Genomic DNA, 22,801 nt, shown 5'->3' with positions numbered 1-22,801 from the left:
CGTTAAACATTTTTCTGCATGATAAAACATTGTTTTTGCAATAAAGTAGGCCGTTTTGTTTTCATTTAAAACATCTATTGACGGCCGGGCGCGGTGGCTCACGCCTGTAATCCTAGCACTCTGGGAGGCCGAGGTGGGCGGATCGTTTGAGCTCAGGAGTTCGAGACCAGCCTGAGCAAGAGCGAGACCCCATCTCTACCAAAAATAGAAAGAAATTATATGGACAGCTAAAAATATATATAGAAAAAATTAGCCGGGCATGGTGGCGCATGCCTGTAGTCCCAGCTACTCGGGAGGCTGAGACAGGAGGATCGCTTGAGCTCAGGAGTTTGAGGTTGCTGTGAGCTAGGCTGACGCCACGGCACTCACTCTAGCCCGGGCAACAGAGTGAGACTCTGTCTCAAAAAAAAAAAAAAAAAAAAAAAAAAAAAAAAACATCTATTGACTATTAATGTGGGTTCTCTTCTTCACAGAACTATTCTGAAAATGAAATGAAGCTGAACAAAGCAAGTTACATTGAAAAGTTTATGTGTCTGCTTTCAATTAACTTTTAAAGAAAAGCCAAAAGCAGGCAGTTCACATCCAGTTGTTTTCTCAACCCTCCATCCCTTCAATCCCAATTCAAATAAAAACATGTTTTTGTTTGTTGTTTGTTGTTACTGTGAATATGCAGCATAGATTAGGATCTTTAAGGGTATGTCAATTATAATGGAGAAAAACTAGAGCAAGGGCAAAAAAAAAGCCTTTTTGAGGTTTTTAGCCAATGTATTAGGGGCCATAACAGCTCTGTGATCAGACAGAAGAAAATACTTAAAAGAGCAAATAGATTTCTTGATTGAAGTAATCAGCAAATAGGATCAATGTGGATCAATTTCAAATGGCTGGGAAGGAATATATTAATAGTACCTTAAATATAACACGTTAACAGATAGGTTGGCAGTGTATTTCACAAGTGGAAGTCTGAGCATAAAAGAACTATGCCAGAGGTGAGATCTTTATTGACTTATTATTGTAATTTTTCAGCATACAAAGTACTTAATCAAGTATAATATTTACAATTCTTACATAATGTACATTTTAGAATAACTACAAAGATAATGTACTTTGCTCCATTTACAATGACAAACTACAGTAAAACTACATTCATGAGTTAGATACAAATCCTCTACATACTAATAAAAAGTGAATGGACTGTTGGTTATACATTCTTTAAAATATACCTTTTCACAGGTAGCAAGAAATATTACATGTAATAAGTCTTTATGACTGGAATGATCCAAAATATCACAAAGCACAAGTAAACACATATAGAAAAGTAGCTCATCATTTCCAAAAGTTAACCTTTAGCCTTTGTGTAAAATAAATGGTGCCAACAATCTTTATAATGTAGCAAGCTTTCCCTGTTTAAAATTAACATCCAAAATGTGGGGAATAGGGAGCTTAAGGAAAAATAAGAAAATTTAGAAAATAACATAGTGAAAAGACCAATGCAGAGAAAAGTTTATTTAGTCAAACCCTGCTTTGTCCTATGATCCCATTTTAAGTGGATAAGTTTATATAAACAGAAAACAACATCCATAAAACCATATTTATAGGTTATTTGAAAGCATCAAGAAGTTGATACATATATGGTGAATTAAAATTAACTTTATAATGTTTTGCTGTCATTGTTTCTTATTGCAAAAATGTCAAATTTCCTACAATTTGATGTCTTCAAATCCCAGTCTATTCCTTCAAACCTTATATCCAGGTTCTCCAGAATATTTGGAGTCTTTGTTATCAAAACACAAGGAAAGCTGGCAGTCATTATCAGATTTTGCTGCTTTACAATGATTTCAAATCATTTCACGATACAAGTAAAGTGCCTCTGAGTAGTAGTCAGACCTGGGTTATGGTGTCAGCTCTGCTACCAACTAGCAAACCGAGAGAACCACCTCTGCACAACAAGAGGGACACGCTAGGATCAAAAAAGCAGACAATGTTGGAGCTCAGAGGGTAAGATCTCAGAATTCCTCCTACTGTGAGAATCAGGTGAGATAAAGCAATGCCAAAGTACATTGTAAGTAGTAAAACAGTATACAAAGGGATGTTGTTATACTTTCACCTTGTTTCGTTCCACTCATTTTATTTGTGAGGAGCCTTGAATCCAAAAAGGGTAGTGACTACTAGTCCAGTGCTCTTTCCACTATATCATGCAGTTCTAAAGTCATTCTGGACATACAATTCTATAAAAATATATCATTTTCCAGCTCATGTCCATGGTCCAAGGTGCTACTATACAGAAGTATTAATTTGACCATCTAAGAGTGATCTTGGAATGTTTGATTATTCAAAATGGGTAGTAAATTTAGTTTTAAACACAATTTCATTTATTGTGACCACAATTAACATGCATAAAATATATTTTTTAAATACTGCTAACATGTCACAAACCTAAGTTGGTCAGACTATGAAGGTATAACTTTTTTTTTCAAACTGCACTCGTGAAGAACCAAAGTACATATTCCAAATTAAACCTATTATGTCTGGGAATGTAAACACCAAAGTTCATTGAAATCTACAGTGAAAACCAGTATAAATTAGGTGAACGCTGTAATGTAGTGAATCCCAGGAAATTTCTGAATTTCTAAGGATTGCATTAAAGGTGATTTTTGAAGTCTTAGAAATCTTAAATATGTTGCAATGAAGCATTACAAATAACTGCTCAATTACCTTTATTCTAGTTCTAACATGAAACTGCATTTTATGAACTCTTCATAGCTAGTGCTGCCCTTCTTATTTTGGTATTAATCTAATTTTTAAGTTAGTGAGCTAATGATAATGAGCTAACAGATTAGTAACAAGGAATCAGAAACTAATAATAGCAGGTAAGTTATGGAAAGAAAACAAAGGGCAATCACATTGACTAATGAAGCCCAAGAGTATGATTAACATTGTTTATTCTATAATTTCTCACAATGCACTGAATAATTCACAGCATAACAAAACTCAGATTTGTTATATACTATATAAAAGCTACTAGTTGACACAGCTAAATTCACCTAAGAGCCAACCTACCTCGTAACTATTAATTTAAAGCCTTGCTGTTTACTACATCGTTTCTGCCAAATTTAGTCCAAATTAAGTCTCAGCACATTCAAGGAATCAAGCCACGGAAGTGTATTTTTATACTGCCAGCCTCCCTGCAATATTAAAGATTTAGCTTTCTCTGAAGATATTCACAACCATGATCATCTTTAGGGCACTTCAAATATATCTTTAACCATTAAGTTTAAGTAGATACTAATTACTGCCACATTAACAATTCAAGACTCAAGCCACAGGAGGTAAGAGTGTCATAAGGAATTGCCTTCAGAGCCACAGAGATCCTAGAGGTGATTAGAAGCACCAATGGCCAGATCCAAAAGGAAAACTGCCTAGACTCGCTCAAATAAAGGTCAGGATCTTTAGGAGTGAAGTCCTAGGATTAAAACAGGAACAGGCACTATCAAGGAAAAACGAGGCTTTCTCTTCTCTTTCTTCTTTCTGTTTATTTTAACATCTTTCTTTTCCTTGACCTTTTTGGACAATTAATAACAAAGTATACTCTAATAAAAATTACAAATCAGAATTTTGCCTGCAGATAAAGTACCTAATGATGAACTGTGACTTTGAGGTGAAACAGGAAAGATTTAATGTTTCTATTATTGTAATTCAAATACAATGTTTAGAAGTTAGCATTTCCTCAGAAATAATTTACAAATATATTTTTATCCTCATATAATATATAGTGACTACTATTAAATAAACATTACATGCATGCAATTTGGCCAAATTCTGGAACATTTTTTGTGATGTGAACTTATTTCAGTATAATTTCTGCTTAGATGGATTCTGATTTAATGTTTAATCAATTTATAAAACTCTAGTTATTGGGAGTGAAATGTTAGAAAATTTATTATTTATCCAATTAAATATAATTTCTCTTTTATAAATTTAAAGACCTCTTTTATTTAGAAAGAATATCAGTAATATTACTTACATATAATTTCTAAAAGAAGATTAGATTTAATTGTTGACAACACTGGAAAGGAACCATAAGGCAAATTATCTGTAGTCAAGACATGTCAATCAAAGATGGAATCAGACTAATTTGTAGCATATAAGTGGTAAAAAGTATATCCATAATATTTTAGAATTCAAAGGTCTGTGATTCATGTAACCAAATACTAAAGCTATATACATGATATAATTTAAAAGAATGTACACTGTGTATAAGTACACAGGATAGATGTAGAAAAAAATAAAAAGCAATTTATTGCTGTGTATTTCAGTATAAACTTCGAAAAAATGGGGGTTTCTTTGTACAGAGAGATTTTTTTTTCACCAGAAGCAATAGCAAAAATGTATCATTAATAGAACAAATTTCAAATATAAAAATGTCCTATGTTATTTTATAAATCAACTTTTCCTTGGAAAGTTAAGTTTTGATGAAAGCATAATTTTGCAACATTCAAGTAACCTTTGAAACACAATTTTATTACATCAACAAATTTGTCAAAATTTTACGAAATCAACCCAACAACGAAGAAGTACAACTTCTGAACTGGGATCCTTCTGGTGATTTCAAAAAGTAAAACCTTATTTTTGCCTCATAAGATGGAATAAATCTAAAGGACTGAACTATGGTCTATACTTGTATAGCCATTTGTCATCTAAGGAGTATAACTGCATTTATGAGCAAATAGGGATTTTCTAGTTCTAATAATTAAATCATTTATTATGTGTATGATAGCTAAGCTAACACACACACACACACACACACACACACACGCCCCTATTTCTAAACCACCAAAAACCATCAGGGAAGCTAAAGAAAAGACATATTCTTGAGGCAGACAGGACAGTTGGCTCCCACTTGATGAAGACATGCTTGAATGAATGATCCTGGGCGAGATGAATGAAAAAAAAGTCAATGCTACCACCCATCGGCAAAAAAATGAAATTTTGTCTAACCTCTTAGCATCTTGTAACCTAGAAATGGCCTAGATGTAGATTCAACTTTTATCTACAAGAAATAGCCCTTTATACAGGTTTTCTTAAAATAAAAGAGGTCCTAAAGTAGGTTCCTCTCCCAACTACTAGAGATCTACGTTTTAATTTATAAAAATATCAATGTATGGGTACCTTTTTCCAAACCACTCAATATCTACCAAAATTAAGTAGAACAAAAGCAGTAAAAATTTGCAAATTTTCAGCTGTATACATTAGGGGTCACCAAATTTCATATTTTCCCCTTTTTTAAAAAAAATCAGAATTTCTGTGAATCTTGCTGGAAACGATTTAGTTTCTCTGGATTATTGGATGCCATTTGGGAAAAATCACGAAAAATGTCCTGGTAAGTTTCATCACCTGCATGGAAGTAAAATAAGCACAGTTTTAAAATTTATACAATTCAAGTATTAATGAAACAACATTCATTTTTATAACTAGCAACTATTTTATAATTCATTACATTAAACTTTTGTTCAGATGATCATTTTTGGAAGGAAAAAGGCCAACTAAATTTAAATGCTGAAAAATTATATAATGAAAGAAAAAAAAACTATACCTGAAAAAAGCACCTCAGATGCAGCCACAGAGGAAAATTCAGAGTTAGAAAAGAGCAAAGATGCAAGTGTTTAAAGCAATGTAAAGAAATACATTTATTAACACATGAGAAATAAAAGTCATTCGAAATGAGGTATAGTAAACAAGACCTTATTTAAATAAATATTTCCCTTCATAAAGGCCAAAAGAAATGAACAAAACCAAATATTAATATTCTTGATGGATGCAAGTTATTAACAAGACAAACTGATAATCAAGTGGGGGAAATATTATCTTTTAATTAAAAGAAACTTAAAACAGAATGTAAAAAAGTAATTCTTTACTCGAACTTTAATGCTTAATTAAAACTAAAGCATCTAATCACTGCTTACCAAACTTATAAAATAAAAAACATAGAAAATGACTATATTTTATAGCTTCACATTTAGTCACAAGTTTTTTGTTTACTGTAGGCCATATGAGCAAGAATGCTATGGTAAAATGGGAATAAATACCAAAGACATCTGTTAGAGTAATAAACATATGTATATATGTACAAATATGCTTTTAGAGAAGTAAACTATAGATATTGATATTATAGCAGACTGAATACTATTTTTCTTGTCATGAGAAATTAAACATATATATATACACTAACAGATTAATTCCTCAGACAAAGGAATCTTATTTTCAAGATAAATCATTCATCATGAATGCTTTCTGCTAAACATTAGCTTTATACAGATGCTTGGCATAGTTCTGTTCTCAAGATTTAGACCATAAAATACTGTTTTAGATTACTATTGTTATAACATGTTTTTATAATCATTTCCCATTAGATACCTTGCATCCATCTTATCACAAACTCATTGCTACAGTTGTTGTTAATAGTGCAGTAAGTTCTGTCTGTTTTTAAAAAGCGAGATTTTTGAGGCAAGAGATGCCATACCAAAAGCTAGAGAATTAGAAAAAAGTTGGCGGATGGGGATAAAGATCTAGTAAAAAGGTCTTACAGCATAACCCAAGATTTTCAATTAAAAAATTTTAATACTTTAAATATTTAGTAATTTTTAATATTTAGTCTTTGTAAAAAGCAATTTATTAAAATCTCTATATAGTTTTCATTTAGCCCTGGAAATTTATTCACGACCTGAATTAATTAATTAAACTAATCAATCTACTTTAAAAAGAAAAAAACAGTAAGAAAAGAATATTAATAGGTTGGCTGAGAATAACAACACAGATAGTAAAATAAAAACTAAAATAAAAATAAACTTTGATATACTGGAAAAACTGGCAAGACAATCCAAGTATACCATGATTTCTTAAAAGTTTACTGCCACATCAAAAGAATACTACAATCTATTTCCATTTTTAGTCATTCTAAAAGATATAAAATAAACTGAGAGGAGAGCAACATTAAATAGCAATTAATAAGTACAAAATATTTTAAATCTTTTCTTATTTTTAGATGTTGAATTAAAATATTTAAAATATTTATTGTAAACATTATAAATATTTTTAAAATACTATTTAAACTGGATAGTCTGGAATTTCACTTTCCAAGAAGTGTAAAGTGCAGATTACAATACAAAAATACCACACTGATTTTACCATTCAACACTAGAAGTAACTTAAAAGGCACACATTATACATTCAAGAAGAAATAGGAAGGATCTAGCAGATGCTAATGCCAAATAGTTTACAGATAGCACCAGATGAGCATTCTTAAGTGTTACAACAGTACAATGGCAATATATGGCTTCTACTATTAGCAATGCATATTTTGTATAACAAACTGTGAGATTTTTTAAGTGGTTTTACAGTTTTTGTTTTTAAATCATCTAGTACCTATAACGCAAGTACATTTTAGAAGAACCATTGTACCATGCAAAACAAATTGTAAGACCTTTCATTGACTGAATTAAATGCTTCTTTGAAGGAAAGTGTTGGTGCTATAATAATCATTGGTTTCACTGACTTAATACATTAAAAAAAAGTTAATACAATACAAAAGGAAGTTTCCACCTTCACATACACAAACAAAACTTTCTGTTAACATTTAGTTTCCAACAAAACATTCACACACTGTTAATATACTACCTTTCTTAGACCTCAAAATATGTTGTCACAAACAAATGTTATGAGAACAATAGTGACTAAGATATTTAATATAACTAACACAAGTTGAACTTCAATGTGATTATTTAAAATTTAAATATAATTTTGATCAGTTAGAATTTTTCCCAAGGCAAATATAATTTGTCTACACTAGAACACATAAACAACTACCCAGAATATGCTGCCCTGGAATGCTCCCAGAAGTATATTTAAGAGTTTACTATAAACGGTAAATAACTAATCACCCAATATTTGTAATGCTAAGCATATTCTTTAAATTACCTAACCACATTCTATTTCCCTTCAGAGAGTTAACTTTTCTATGTGCCTGGACAGTTCTGAATTTTTAAAATGTAGACTACTGTGTTTCAACTGAGTTTAAGTTCATTTTTAATTTTTGGTATTCAAAATATTATCACCAAAACAGATTTTGCTCTTGAAATCAACTCCCTCAAAGGGACAGTAGCACCTAAGACCCACCCCTAGGTGATCATATGCATGACCCTGCCCTGCTGGGCTGGTAACAGCTTCCTTTGATAACTGATTATCAGTGATAATCAGTGATTCCCAACTTTTGCCTGCTGCGTACTTACATAACCAGTACTGGGTCCCTAAAGCAGTGATTCTCAACTGGCTGAGAACCCACCAAAGATTAAGAAGAGTCACAGAACCAGAGACTGTAAGAACCACCAGACTGGTTTTCAACAATTTAGAGTGGGGTGTGCTATTTCCTTCACCCACCCAGGCCTCCTGAGAGCTGCAGGGACTGCTAAAGAGGGACTCATCCTCCCTTCAGAAAATGTGTGCTCTTACATCGTCTTGCAGGAACTTAAGGTTGTAGACAATTTACAAGTGGGGTTTGCTAGAAATAGGTCTATGATTACCTGAATCTGTTAAATGATAGAGCTCTTCATTATCAAAAGATTGAACATACCTGCATTTAAAAATTACCCAGAGTTCTCAGGTTTTCTTTCTATTGCTAAGACAACCCAAAAAAGAATCCCAATAAAACAATCAACCAAAGTCTATGACAGAAAAATTTACAATGATAAGCAGAAGAAAAACAAAGATCCACTGCCTGAGCCAAACACGTCTGCTCTCCAAAGACTCATCAAGGAAAAGAAACGTAGCCAGAGAGCAACTGTTGTGCCATTTCACCACGTCACCTGTACAAGCATAAAATTACTTTGCTTTAAGTTAAATAAATATTAGCTCCTCTGAATGAGTTAAAAATCTATTTTCAAGATGATCCTCAAATAGATCAAAAAATCTCATTTTATTCTGATACACTATTTCCAGAATTCTGATCTACTTATTAACCTCCAAACTAAAATTTGAGAATGGTAGAGACTTAAATGAGACTTTTTTCAAGTCTTCATTAAAATAAATTGGAAAAATCTATATTTCTACCAATAGAGAAAAATATATATATATATAAACTTATACATAAACAACAGTGAAAGAGACATTTGAATGCGCTTAAATGGTGGCAGCAGAAGCCCAAGCAATTTGGGCAGAACTAGAGGTGGTAAGAACATAGAGGCCCTGTCCTTCAAGCTTCCCAATTCCAGAGAAGAGTTGACCACCGACCTTCCGACTAATCAGCAAACACCTTAAGAAAACACCTTAAGGAAAGAGCAGCTAACCAAACATTTAAGTTTAAAATTTCAGGGGGAAAAAATTTGTTTAACTTAAAATCTTGAAGTTCACTCTGATCTCACAAATATCAGGTCATATCCTTTGAGCAATTTTTATTTTAAAGTGCTTAAACACAAAGGCCTCAAAAATGGCCTAGTAATACTATCACTTAAGAATATCTGCTACAAAATTATAACTTATTTAAAATCTAACATTCAAGTTTAAAACAAATGGGTGAAATCCAGAATTAATGCTAGAGCTTCACCCTTAATCAACACTGTTACATCTTGGAATATCATGAGTCAATAGTACTGTATGATCCATAGGATTAAAGTGGGACACCCTAGATTAGAAGTATCTAGCTGAAGTGCCTCTATTCTCAAAGTTCTTACTTGTTCCCTATTAAATTAGGCCAAAAATAAATAGTAAATACAGTCCTCTGAGAAAAGAATGGCCACACATTGATATTAATTCTATATTAATCTGGTCAAAATAAATGGCTGAAGCTAGCATAAAGTACAGAAATCTCAAAACATATTTAAACAAAAAGAAGAAATGATACTACCAGGCCACTTTAAAAATAATGTATCAATATTCATTTTTTAAAAAACCAAATATGTTCATTGTAAACTGAACATTCTCAAGTATTTTAGTCATAAGTTCCTGAAATTTTTTACTAATATGTATATGAATTTATATGAAATAAATTAGCAATTTATATACTCAAATTCATGAAACTAGAGATCTAATAATTATTCTCTTCTTGTGAAGAATGTGTTCATCAAAGAGAGGAATCTGGAGTAACATTTCTTCCTTTTCTTGACATCTTGATTCAAAGGTGAAAATTACTCAAAATGAAAGGAGGTGATCATGAGTTGAGATTTATCTAGTAAGTCTACTTTGCCATCAAGGTCACAAAAAATTGTTCTAAATACTTCCACTTATCCAACAGATATTGTACAGTTGCTTTGGGCAAAGCTAAAGGTAAAATAAGAACTTTTCCTTCAACCTTTTATACTAACTCCACTCCCATCATGGACTTCTCAACCTACTGGTAAATTTTTATTTTAAATTTTCAACTCATTTTTAGACTGGAGTACAAAACTCATCAATAAACTTTTTCTTGGCATTTTCCATACTGACTTTTTATAGCCAGAAACTTGGTGATTTGTTTTTGTTTTTTTTTTTCCCTGAACACAATTTATAGAAATTCCCTGAATAACAAAAAGAAAACAATTTTGTTATATTCACTTGACAGCTAAAAAGAATTCCAAAAAGAAAACAACTATTTTGCTGCTGTAAATATATAAAGAATACTTTTACCATTCCATTCACTTCACTGGAATGTATATGGAAGACATGTGTACAGCATATAAAGAAGTCAGCAGCCAGAGTTAAATATAGCAAGTAAATGTGTACTGCAACAGGAATACTTATGGATTTTTAAAGGCCCAGGATTAGCCACCCAAGAATTCAGGAAGTACAGTACATAGCTAACAACTCACAATTTACAAGTAGGTTATAAAAACTCTCTAGTATCACATTAGTTTACTAAAGAACTATGAATCTTCCAATTGTAAACTGATAAATTCCTGAATGCATTTCTTATACTGCATTTCAGTATGGTTATTAGTGGAATATTGACCTGGCTGTCCATAAAGTCCTTCTGATTCCCGCATCTCTTCATTCATTCTTGCTAAACGTAACCTAAAATTAAATAAAAGGATCTTTTAGATGAAGTCTTACAACGTAAATGTTCATAAACAAATGAAGTATAAAAGCAGGTAATACATGTACTAATATAATTTTTTTCATTTGCCACTAAAATAGACTGACTTTTAGTTTATCAGACCCATCAATCTGAGACAAAAAAATAACTACATCTCATCTTCATACAATTCTTATAAGAAAAGGCAATAAAAGATTCCTGACAAGTGCATTTCAGCTCTATTAAACACCTCTAGCAGCTTGCTTCCTCCAGACTCCAAAGAATTCCTGACTCCTACAGTAACCTGTCAAGTTTTAACTGCCAGCTGCTGAAATTATTATAAGACTCCATCATAAGTTCACTCTGGCTCACCCTCAGGTGAGGTAGTTCCAAACATAAACAGCAGTGTTACCTCTAAATACTGGAATTATATTTTGATAGACAAACATAAGAAGTGACTATGGGTAACCAAGATCTTCTCAAGGTTACCATCTTGGTTATACATTCTTTTTTTGGGTTATTCATCCTGGCAGAAGACATGCAACACTGAATTATGAAGACAAGTATTTCCTTCCATTTTTAAAAATGAGCAACATTCTGAAATAGGCAAATATTGTCTTTGGTACTCTTCTCCTACTTTGTACTGCTTGCCTGTCTTTTGGACCACCAAATATCCACTGCCTTTTCAGACCTCCATCATCCTCTTCTGACACATTCTCTCCGGCAACTGCAGCATCTCATGGAGTTTTCCTATTTTTAAAGTACCCCAATTCCCTTCATCTCCTCTCTCAACCACTAAGTGATTTAACAATAGCTCCAGAAGTCTTCCTTTGGTATTTGGATTTTAGAAAGGATACTTATTTACAAAAATTCTTAAGTGAAACTGAAGTCCTCACACAAAGTAAAATGAAAAAATTTAGACAATTTGAGAACAGGCAGTTTTGAGGGAAGGGGCCATTGCTATATAGGAATTGCCTGGGAAGCTGCACCCAGAGTTAATTTCTCTATACTATTCCTATCTTTTCTTTAATAACTTCTCTTTCTCCGATTCTAAATGTATAATGATTTAATAGTTCTAAATTTACCCAGAATAGCCTTCACAATTAACAATTAACCCTCCAGGGAATTCGGGAAACGACATTGAGAAAGTATGTTTGGCTGTTTTGTTTTTTTTATTTGGCAGGGGTTAGGGAGGGGTGATAGATGGCAAATCAAGAATTCACAGTGGAAGCTTAGCAGTTCAAGGCAACCATGGGAATTTCTCTTTGTAAGTGACTGAGATTCATTTACACTACTATTTCTACTTTTGGTATCCGCAGGGGTCCTACATCCAATACCCTGCAGATAACTGAGGGATGACTATAATAGATTGTATGGAAAATACTCAAGTAAAAAGGAAATACTTACAAGGTTACTATATCAGCATTGGCTGCTTCCACAGCTATGCTCAAAGGGTCTTTCCCTTCTTCATCAGTGGCATGTTGATTGGCACCTCGTTTTAGGAATAAACATACCTGCCTGTTTAAAGAAACATAATTTTTGAGGTATTGTCAATAAGAAAAATATTAGTATTCACCTTAAAAAATAAAAAGCACTACCTAACTTAAAGAAATAACATTTTTATATGGAAATTCTTGATTCATTCTACAAATATTTATCAAACACTGACTAATAATAAAAATTTACCAATATCAACATTTTTATACATCTCAAGGTATTTTCATGTACATTATTTTATTTAATCTAGTACTATGGGGCATCATGGAATACATAAATTATGATCCCTACCCTCAACAAATACCCTAAAAAGATGTACACAGGTACCTATTAATATAAACTTAAAACAAAAGATCATTATTTGAGATTAACGAAAGCCAAGGCAATGTAAATATCGTAATATATTCATGAAAATACAACATCAAAGAGTAGAAAGTAATCTTTCTGTTGTACTCCACAAGCATTTATATCTTGAAGAAACTGACAAAAATGGAGAAAAAAAGACTGAGCACAGTGGCTCACTCCTGTAATCCTAACATTTTGGGAGGTCGTGGTGGGAGGATCACTTGAGCCCAGGAGTTTGAGACCAGCCTGAGCAACATAGGAAGATCTTCATCTCTACAAAAAATAGAAAAATTAGCCAGGTGTGGTGGAATGCCCCTGTAGTCCTAGGTACTCAGGAGGCTGAAGCAAGAGGATTGCTTGAGGCCAGGAGTTTGAGGCTGCAGTTAGCTATTATGATGCCACTTCTCTCTAGCCTGGGCAATAAAACACGATGACTCTGTCTCAAAAAAGAAAAAAAAATATGAAAGAATAGGTGAATAGAGTCTATGAAATAAAATAGGAAGAATTTTGATAGTTAAAGAAGAAAAACAGCCCAGGCATGGTGGCTGTAGTCCCAGCTTTCAGGAGGCTGAGGTGGGAAGATTGCTTGAGGTCAGGAGTTTGAGGCCATAATGCACCATGACTGAGCCTGTGAATGGCCACAGCACTCTAGCTGGGCAACACAGAGAGACACTGTCTCAAAAAAAAAAAAAAAAAGATGAAGAAGAAAACACAAAAGGTGAGTTACCTTAAATACTACCTTTTTTAAGTATAGAAAAGTTTCTATGATGAAGTTATTAAACAGAATCTCTTTGCTGATATAAGGAAAGAAAACATGTTATGATAAAAATAAAAGATGATATTTAAAAAACATAAAAAAAGAACAGCTTCTTGCTTAGCCAGGTAATAATGGGATAGCCTGAGATATTTTATTAAAAAATAATCATCTAAGACACAAACTTTCCATATAAGGCCAACATCTTGACTTCATTTATACTTTCTAATAGAAAGTCCATTTTCATGGCTTTATTGTACAGTGAGTTTTAATGTTGCTCCAGAAGCCACAATGTCAAAAGCTCAAACTAAGAATTTAATTTAGAATGTGACTTTAGCTACCCCATGGAAAAAATAAAATTGAAAAGTTACAAAATTTTCCCAAAATAGGTTGGGTGTGTGTGAGCTATGTAGATAACGTATGTATACAAACCTAAATGCATGTAAACACAGAATTAAGTTGTCTGACAAAATCACCACAATTTCAGTAACAGAGGAGGTTAAATACTAAAACTGATCTACTGAATGACAAGTTAAGGTTGAAGTAAGATTTGCAATTTTCATAGCTGAAAACTAATAATAGCTTTTTTTCTGAATAAGATTTTTTAACTTTCAAATGCCATCATGACAATATAAGTCACAGGAATGTATCCCTTTACAAATGCTATCTAATGATTTAATTTGGAAAAAAAAAAAACATTGGTTCAAAATAATTTTTGAAATAAAATCTTAAATATTTAAGCACTATAGTTACCCTGTGTGCCCTAAGACGGTTGCATGGTGCAGTGGTCCCCGTCCTTGGACATCTCTTTGGTTCACATTAGCACCATTCTGTAGGAGGAATTCACATGTCACCAAAGAGCCCTTAAATAAAAAAAAAAAAAAAGAGAGAGGGTTAACAATGTACAAAAACAAACAACAAAAAGCAGTAAGACAATTCCATTTCTAAAATAGTATAGTTTTATTGACTTTACTCAAAAAGCATTTCCATTTCATTCTCCTCAAAAGGAAAAAAAAACCTCCAACAAAAACAGAGAAATGATAAATTATATTATTTTCTTCCCAAGAACAGCTTCTATGAGGGATTCATTTGCAGTTTGTGAACTAGCAAAACACACTACATACTTTCATTATCAGAATTTTCTTCCACTATGAAAAAAAAAATCTGAAATAATCAAAGTGATGCTCAGAAATCACCAATAGCTGCACAGAGGCTCCTTCTATATTCCAACTCATCTCTTAAAGCAAAACATAATATTACAGCCATGTTCAGAATGTATTATGATTTTTTATGTTTTACTACCACTGAAAATGTCAATGTATAAATTCATACCCCTAATACAGCCTGAATAAGCGGTGTTGCTTTGTTTTCCTCTGAATTAGCCCAGTTCACATCTGCACCGTGAGCCAAAGCCTCAGCCATTTTAGGAAGATTTTTTTCATATGAAGCCCTATAAAGCTGAAGTCCTGGATTAAGATGTTTAGAGTCGAGAAACACAGAAGAATCTTGCCTTTCTCCTTCTGAAAAGGAAACACAAATACCTCAATAAAAATAAGCTCTTATTGAAAGTCATATACTATACTTTCAAAAAATGAGCTCTTGGAGGGGGAAATAATTGTATAATAGGTAGAATTTCAGTTTTGCAAGATAAAAAGAGTTCTGCGGATGGATGGCGGTAATGGTGGCACAACAATGTGAATGTACTTAGTGCCACTAAACTGTACACTTAAAAATGGTTTAAGATGGTAAATTTTACCTTCTGTGTTATTTTATCACAATTTTTAAAAATATCAATAAATGAACTCTTAAACTTATCACAATGTGAAAGCTATGACATAAGAAACCATTAATCTATCATAATGAGTTTATAGGAGATTTTCACATAGATATCTTATTTCCCATAGAATAATCACACCCCAAACATTCAAACTTCTTCTCTTATAAAGACATCAACTGGTAAGCTAAGCCTTTCTGGTTTTACCAGTATATAATGGATAGGTTAATTACTCTATACTAGATTAAAACTGGTTACATTCCTATAAGCTTGGACTTAAGAAGCAGTAAGAAACCCTAAAGAATTTTACTGCTAAACCTTGCTTCATTCCTAGGATGGTACGATACCATCACAATTTGCACTACAAGCAGTTCAAAGAATCTGAAGAATGCTTATTCCCCTGAGTACCCTGCAGGATCAAAATCACTGAAATCATGAGGAGAGAATACAGAAAGAAAGCAAAGGTCAGAAGGAAAATTTAGTGCCAAAGGAGCTGATGATCTCTTTCTCTGGAGAAGAAAAGAGAGCTACAAGAAAAGATAAAGAATAATAAGATAAAGAAAAAGAATAATAAGATACACAGTTCGTGTAGATTAAAAATTACCCTCAGCTACTGGAAAGGCACTTTTAGCACGTATCATGAGGCTTAGAAGGATGTACAACTAGGAGAGAACTTCCAAATATAAAAAGAAGTAGCTGCTTTCTCATTTAGAAGTATTACTCCTCCCTTAGTACCTTCTAGAAGACTAACCACTTCTCTTAGAAACTATTTCATCAAGACTAGACATTTATTACACACATTTTTCAGCAAACAATACCAATTAACATTGAATTTCATCAAAACTCACCAGGTTCATATAAACTATTGGCTGACACTGTGGAGGGTAAAGATTCTCTTCCATCATCAGAGCTCTGCTGGATTCCACTGTCATTACTTTTGACTGTTTTAAAGAAAAAATTGGCTAGTGATTAAAGTTCACATCATTTAGAAATCAATCTCCCACAAACAAGGTTTTAAAATGAGCTCTTACACGTCAACATGAACTCAGGCACCACTGGTAGAATACCTTTAAGACATTTTAATCCTTTTGAACACTTAGCTTATCAAGATATAAATCAATCACAAAGCCTGAAAATAAATTTATTTTCAGAGTTGTAACACATCTCATTACCCCATAATATGTCAGGGGTAGTAAAGCGCTTAATTCATTGTATGACTGTAAGTAATGCGTAATCCTGAGACAATGGGTAACATCTAGAGAAATGGCCACACCGCACAATGACCACTGGCACAGACTTGGAATGCTCCACAAGAGTAGTACTTACTACTACGCAGTTTTGAAGAAGTATCAAAGTAGGAGAAGAGTGAATCTAGCTCATCAGGACAGAACAGAGACTCCCGCCTGGCCTCGTCGCTATTTACAGCAATCACTGGGGACATGCAAGTTAGCAAAGCACAAAGCAGGCCATAAGAAGGGAAAAGGGCAGGAAAAAAACGTTACTGGGAAAAATTTAGGAGGAAAAAATAGGAAGGAAATCAGGCAGTTAATCAGATACTTAGGGCTTTTGGAATGACAGATTTATAATTCCCATCTCCCCTTGCATTTTAAGCAATTTTATTCCTTAAAATATACATATTACCTAGAAATATGAATTATCATGGCACTATTTAAATTTAACTGTTTTAAAGACATAGAAATCCAGTTTTTCCTTAGAATATGTAGAAGGAAACAGGTTTTTTAGCATTTAAAAAACCTACAGTGGCTACTCATTCAGGGATTATGAAAGTGACTTCAGTTTAAGAAAATATTTATATACACAAGAAAGAAGTTATAATACCTGAACTTTGGGCAGATCCTCTGACTTGGTCACCTGGCCCAAGTTTAGAAATGCTCAGCCTCTTTTCTTCATAACTTTTGGAGACAATCTTTGTTTCCTGCTCAGGAGGTGATGATGATATAGAATATTTATCCACAAATTTCCTCTCCACATATTTTGCTCTGATATATGCCTCCTTCTCCTGTCTGGTATACATAAAAATGTCATCATGTTCTGCTTAATCCCTTGGCATGGCTAATACTGAAAAGAAGCTATTATATATTGAATATTTTCAAACAAAGTCACTGAATCTAATACTAGTTAAAACTGAATCTGTGACATTATACAACATGTTTTCCTTCTAAATATTTAATGAACTATGATTTTACACTCAAATGAAATATAAACAATAACCTAACTGAAAAATCACAAGTATTAACATGGCACTCTTTTACTGTCTTAATTTTTATGCTCATTCACTTCTATATATACACCCTGACGCTTTTTACAGAACGAAAAACATTACCAGGAAAACTTAAAAATTTATACAAATTAACTTTAATTTTGTTTTTCCTTGAAGAAATAATGGCATATACTGAACTATCACTATTGATGGCCATAATTTTTCATAAGACAACTACTTTAAAACAACATAGCCTTCTTAAGGGGAAAATAGATGTCATATTTAAAATTTTTGATTTACGATATAGTCATAAAATGCCATGTCTGTTCTATACTTTTTCTTACTTATATACTCTTAAAATGCTTAGGTCTTCGGCTGTAGTAGAGGGATAGTTCAAGGTCTGAAATAACTCAGTCATACTTCAGCAAAAAATTAAGATTCTGATTTAAATGACATTGGTTTATCGAGTGTTAATTTTTTTTTTTTTTTTTTTTGTTTGAGACAAGAGTCTCACTCTGTTGCCCAGGCTAGAGTGCCATGGCGTCAGCCTAGCTCACAACAACTTCAAACTCCTGGGCTCAAGCAATCCTTCTGCCTCAGCCTCCTGAGTAGCTGGGACTACAGGCATGTGCCACCATGCCCGGCTAATTCTTTCTACATAGTTTTAGTTGTCCAGCTAATTTCTGTTGTTTTTTTTTTTTAGTAGAGATGGGGTCTCGCTTTTGCTCAGGCTGCTCTCGAACTCCTGAGCTCAAACAATCCTCCCGCCTTGGCCTCCCAGAGTGCAAGGTTTACAGGCGTGAGCCACCATGCCCAGCCTCGAGTGGTAATTTTAAAATAGTATTGATTATACACAAATATTTAGTCAAACACAAAATCTCAACATAGGATTACAGTAAATAAAAATTTAATGCCTAAAATAAAGAATTGTAAAGACTAAAAACAGCATCAATAACAAAAATTACAGGATTTGAAGGCACCGACTCTTACCCACTTCATTCAATGAGCCTCCTTATATAGAATTGGAAGTATAATTTCAAACACAGCAATTAAGCAGTCTCCCCTACCAGAGATACCCTTTTCATCTTTGTTTCTTCAACATTATAATACCATGCATGAAGTATCTGATTAACAAATATTTGCTAAACTAAGTCAAACAAATTATTCATTGTAGGCTGCAGAAACTTGATCCCTTCATTATGAACAGATTATCCCTTTTTGAATGCCTACCACTAACAGAACTTTGGTCTATTTTAACTGCTAAGAGCTTTTAGAGTCCTAGGCAGGACCTTAATTTTTAAGATTCTCTTTCCTCTAGAGACTATAATTGATTATTTGCTCAATAAAACATAAGTATTCAAAAAATTATCTACTCAAGAGATAACCACATTTGAACAGAAGCCGAAATGACTGCTTCTCAACATTCTGTCTCGAGGTTATATATCAATTACTATAGTGAAATAAAAGTATAGCTATATTCCTGATTAGAGAAAAAAGGTAGCACATTGAGACAACTGAAACAGTACCTTTGTCCTGGTTGTGGTTTCTTTATTCCCATTTTTTCCACTTTAGCTTCATAAACCCGATTTATAACATCATTCCCCAACTCACACATAAGCTGTTTGTCAGGAAAATAGAAAAATAAGCTATAAAGTCCTTAAAATAAGCTAAAATTTAAAAATCCTTAAAGCAAGTACATCTAATCCCCTTGCAATTGCTCGTTCTACAAAGTTTAAAGTTAAAACAAAATGAAAGAAGAACTGACAGCAATATTATCACTTTGCCATTCTTCATCAGAATATCTCCCCTAGAAGATTATCATCCCTACCAGACTCCTTCTATTTATCTACCTATTCACATATCACAACTATTACACCTATATGTACATAGTAAGGCAAGAAGCATGGCAAAGCATTACCTATACAGTAATGTATAGCAAGTACTTGACAGTCCTAGGACAATGAATTAAAAACTAAATATCTATTCTTTTCAGTTTTCACTTCTAATTCCTCAAAATATTCAAATCTACAAAATTTATAACATTATTAAAATATTTTTGGACTTCTACCTCTCCTTGGGTTCTGTCTCCAAATAACAACCAACTCCTAGTTGTATGTTCCAAAATCTTTTAGATTTTCCTTTCCACCTGTCCATTCACCTCTTTAATTCAGTTCAAGCTCTCCTAGCCTCACTAATAAATTATATATGTAGCTTCTCTGTTAATTAAGATAATGAATAGCTAATTAAGATAAGAGAATGGAACCCATGTTTCTAGCTGTGCCCAATTCCAGGCTTGACCCCTAGAGCAAACATGCCTATGATGTCAAGATACAGATCACACAAACGATTCCCCTGAAAAATTATATCTGGGTAAAAGAGATACGGCATATAAACTAGGATGACATAATCAGTAGTTATAAGGTATTGGGACATGTGAGTTGGTGGGAGAGGGGAAGGCCTGGGATGAGACAGCAAAAGAATAAAAATGCTATTTGGACCCAAGAATAGGAACAAAGTCTGGGAAGGTCACTCTCTAAAAGTATACAATAGGCAGCCAGGACAGAATGGTTTTCCTTTCTTCCTTTTTCCTTAATCATGATCTTTTTAAGGATCCATTACTTCTATGACATCCCTCTGTCATGGTTTTCTTCCCTTCTTTCTATTACCTCTCCCGCTCTGTGAGTTTCTCTCCCTTGACCCCACAGCCCAGCTACTTCTTATAAATTTTAAATGTGCTATTTCCTTCTTTGAGCAATTATTACTTCTAGTTTTACATACCACATTTTTCATTTTTAAAGTAAAGATACTAGTTATTACATAATAGCCTTTTAAAAAATCTGGTACTATGAGACAAGAAATACATCACTGGATGAGGATTAACAAAACAGAAATCAAGCCTCCTTACAAAAATTTAATGTAGGGCAAAGAAGAAATAACAAAATGAAAGGAAAAGAAAGGATTGCTCAATACTGATGCTAAGAAAGTTAGTTAAGAATTTGGAAAAAAAATCAAAAATTAGGCACACATTTTTACTATATACCAAATAAATTCATACATCACTATGATTAAAATTTATAAAATATTCTTATAAAAATTAGTGAATTTCACCAAAAAATAAATTCTATTAAGAAAAAGAAATTATAGGAATTATTATCTACTTTCTAAAATTTTAGTAGTATACACTATTATTTTATAATTGTCTTTAAAATTTTTCAGATCTCATGCAGGGACAAAATAAAATCTAGAACAATATTTGGCAATTAAAAATAGTTGACTTTGGAGAAGATGGTGGTTACTGTTTTGAGAGGCTTTTTTCCTTTTACTTACCAATTATTTTAAAGCTTATCTTTGACACATGTTATTTTAATTAAAAAAATAATTAAAGATTTACAAACTTTATCTTAACTGCATCCAATTATTCCTTTTTCCTACACATACTTGCCCAAAGAAAAATATTTTCCTATCTCCTCCCCTAAACTTCTAGAATAAAGAGATACCAAATCAAACTAATCTCAGTATTGTGGCACGCTAGTTTCTCCAATAATACCATTTGACTTCCATTTCTTCTCAAGGAATTCTCCTAATATTCTATGTACTGTCCTGCTTACAGTCTTCTACAATGTAAGTTTTACTTATTTGTAGCTCTATATTTTGCCTGAGTTATAATTTTACTTTCCTCTAGAAAGGCCTGACCCAAAGTACTTCCTTCTTTCTTAAGTATCCTCATTAATAATTCAGTTATTTAACATTTGAACTAAGATATCAGGTGCTTATATCTGTTATCTAATGTCTTCATTCATATCTGCATTCTTTCCCCCAACATGACTTTAAGCTTCTTGAGAGAATGGAACCCATCTTCTACTAGCTCTCTACCCTTCCACTATGGCTAGCACAACGCTGCCCATTATTCACAATGTTTGCTGAATTAATTAAAAAAATAAGCCTAAGGTAAGACAGGTAAAGTTTTAAACAACTCAAAATTAAAGTAAATTATTTTCTCATTATAATTCATATGTTAAGTATTTCAAAATATTTTGCTTAAAAGTTTCACCCATATTTTTAAAATATATTAGATAAATGTGTTTCAACCAAATTTTCTACATTGAATCCACTCAATTCTTATCTACACACAAAGTTGATACAAAAATTAGATTCCTGTCTCTCATCCCCCACTTTCTTCTCCTTCGAATTCATAACAATTTGTAGAATCTATCTAAATTGGGCTCTACCTAAGGGGCCAATTTATCACTTCTATTTAGATCTTTACACAATAATTCCACAAAGCAAATTTTTCACATAATTGACAGGTTTACTGGTTTATCTATGAATTGACATAAAAACACAAATACATTAAAAACACAATTTTCAGATAGAAATAAATCAATGTGTACTCCAACGCTTAAGCTAATCTATTTTCTACAATATGGTAAACTAGATGGCAGGAATTAAAAGAAGTATACTATTAACTGTTAGGAATTTTGTAATCTTATCAGAAACACAATAGTGGCCTAAAATGATTTATGACAATTTCATAGATATAAATTCTTAGACACAGGAAAAAAAAGGATGACTTGGTTTGATGCCTCCTAGTCTGACAAATGTAAATTTGCAAACAGTCCTATGCTAAAATAACCCAATAGTGCCAAAAGCTATACCAACCCATTACAAAATATACCATAGCAATATATCCATTTTTAATAAAAATCTAATTACAAATGATTAAAATTAAGGCACAGAATCTAAGATAATTTTTGAAAAAAACATAAAAATGTAGGAACACTGGTTTTCTTAAAGAGTGAACTGACTTGAAATTAAGAGTGTTATATAAACTTAGCAATTTTAAAAACCTATTATGAAAACACTAGATTTGCCAAAATAACCTCAAATATGTTCCCATACAATTTACTTCACTGTTAGCATGAGGAACTCATAAATTTATAAACTAAGATTCTAAAATCTTCACTTATATATGAAAATATGAAATATTTTTATGCAAATATTTATTTTACCTTTAAAAGTTCCGGCTCCCAGGTGTCTAAAGTCAAAGACCTTACTTTAGAAAAATGAACCCCAAGGCTCCTAGGTAGAAAAAAGAAGACCACATTAATAGGTAAAACTATCAAGTTTCCACTCTATTTGCATATTTGTGCAAATTTTTTTTCTCTTTTAATGTGA

General features: G+C 32.6%; 1 protein-coding gene across 1 annotated transcript in view; it reads right to left on the bottom strand.

Moving 5' to 3' along the window:
- Positions 1-4,709: 4,709 nt before the first annotated feature.
- ACAP2 (ArfGAP with coiled-coil, ankyrin repeat and PH domains 2) overlaps positions 4,710-22,801 on the bottom strand; it is a 122,662-nt gene continuing 104,570 nt past the window's right edge. The window contains exons 15-23 of the mRNA XM_069472759.1: positions 22,636-22,705; positions 19,153-19,244; positions 17,245-17,429; positions 16,254-16,346; positions 14,964-15,151; positions 14,385-14,494; positions 12,443-12,553; positions 10,973-11,034; positions 4,710-5,391 (exon numbers count right to left, since the gene is read on the bottom strand). Of these exons, the coding sequence (XP_069328860.1) occupies positions 5,291-5,391; positions 10,973-11,034; positions 12,443-12,553; positions 14,385-14,494; positions 14,964-15,151; positions 16,254-16,346; positions 17,245-17,429; positions 19,153-19,244; positions 22,636-22,705 (1,012 nt within the window). The 3' untranslated portion in view covers positions 4,710-5,290. The remainder of the gene's footprint in view (positions 5,392-10,972; positions 11,035-12,442; positions 12,554-14,384; positions 14,495-14,963; positions 15,152-16,253; positions 16,347-17,244; positions 17,430-19,152; positions 19,245-22,635; positions 22,706-22,801) is intronic.

Source organism: Eulemur rufifrons, chromosome 7 (genome assembly GCF_041146395.1).
Source record: "Eulemur rufifrons isolate Redbay chromosome 7, OSU_ERuf_1, whole genome shotgun sequence".
NCBI classification, from domain to species: Eukaryota; Metazoa; Chordata; class Mammalia; order Primates; family Lemuridae; genus Eulemur; species Eulemur rufifrons.
The sequence above is the reverse complement of the archived record's forward strand: the minus strand, read 5'-3'. Positions and strand labels throughout refer to the sequence as shown.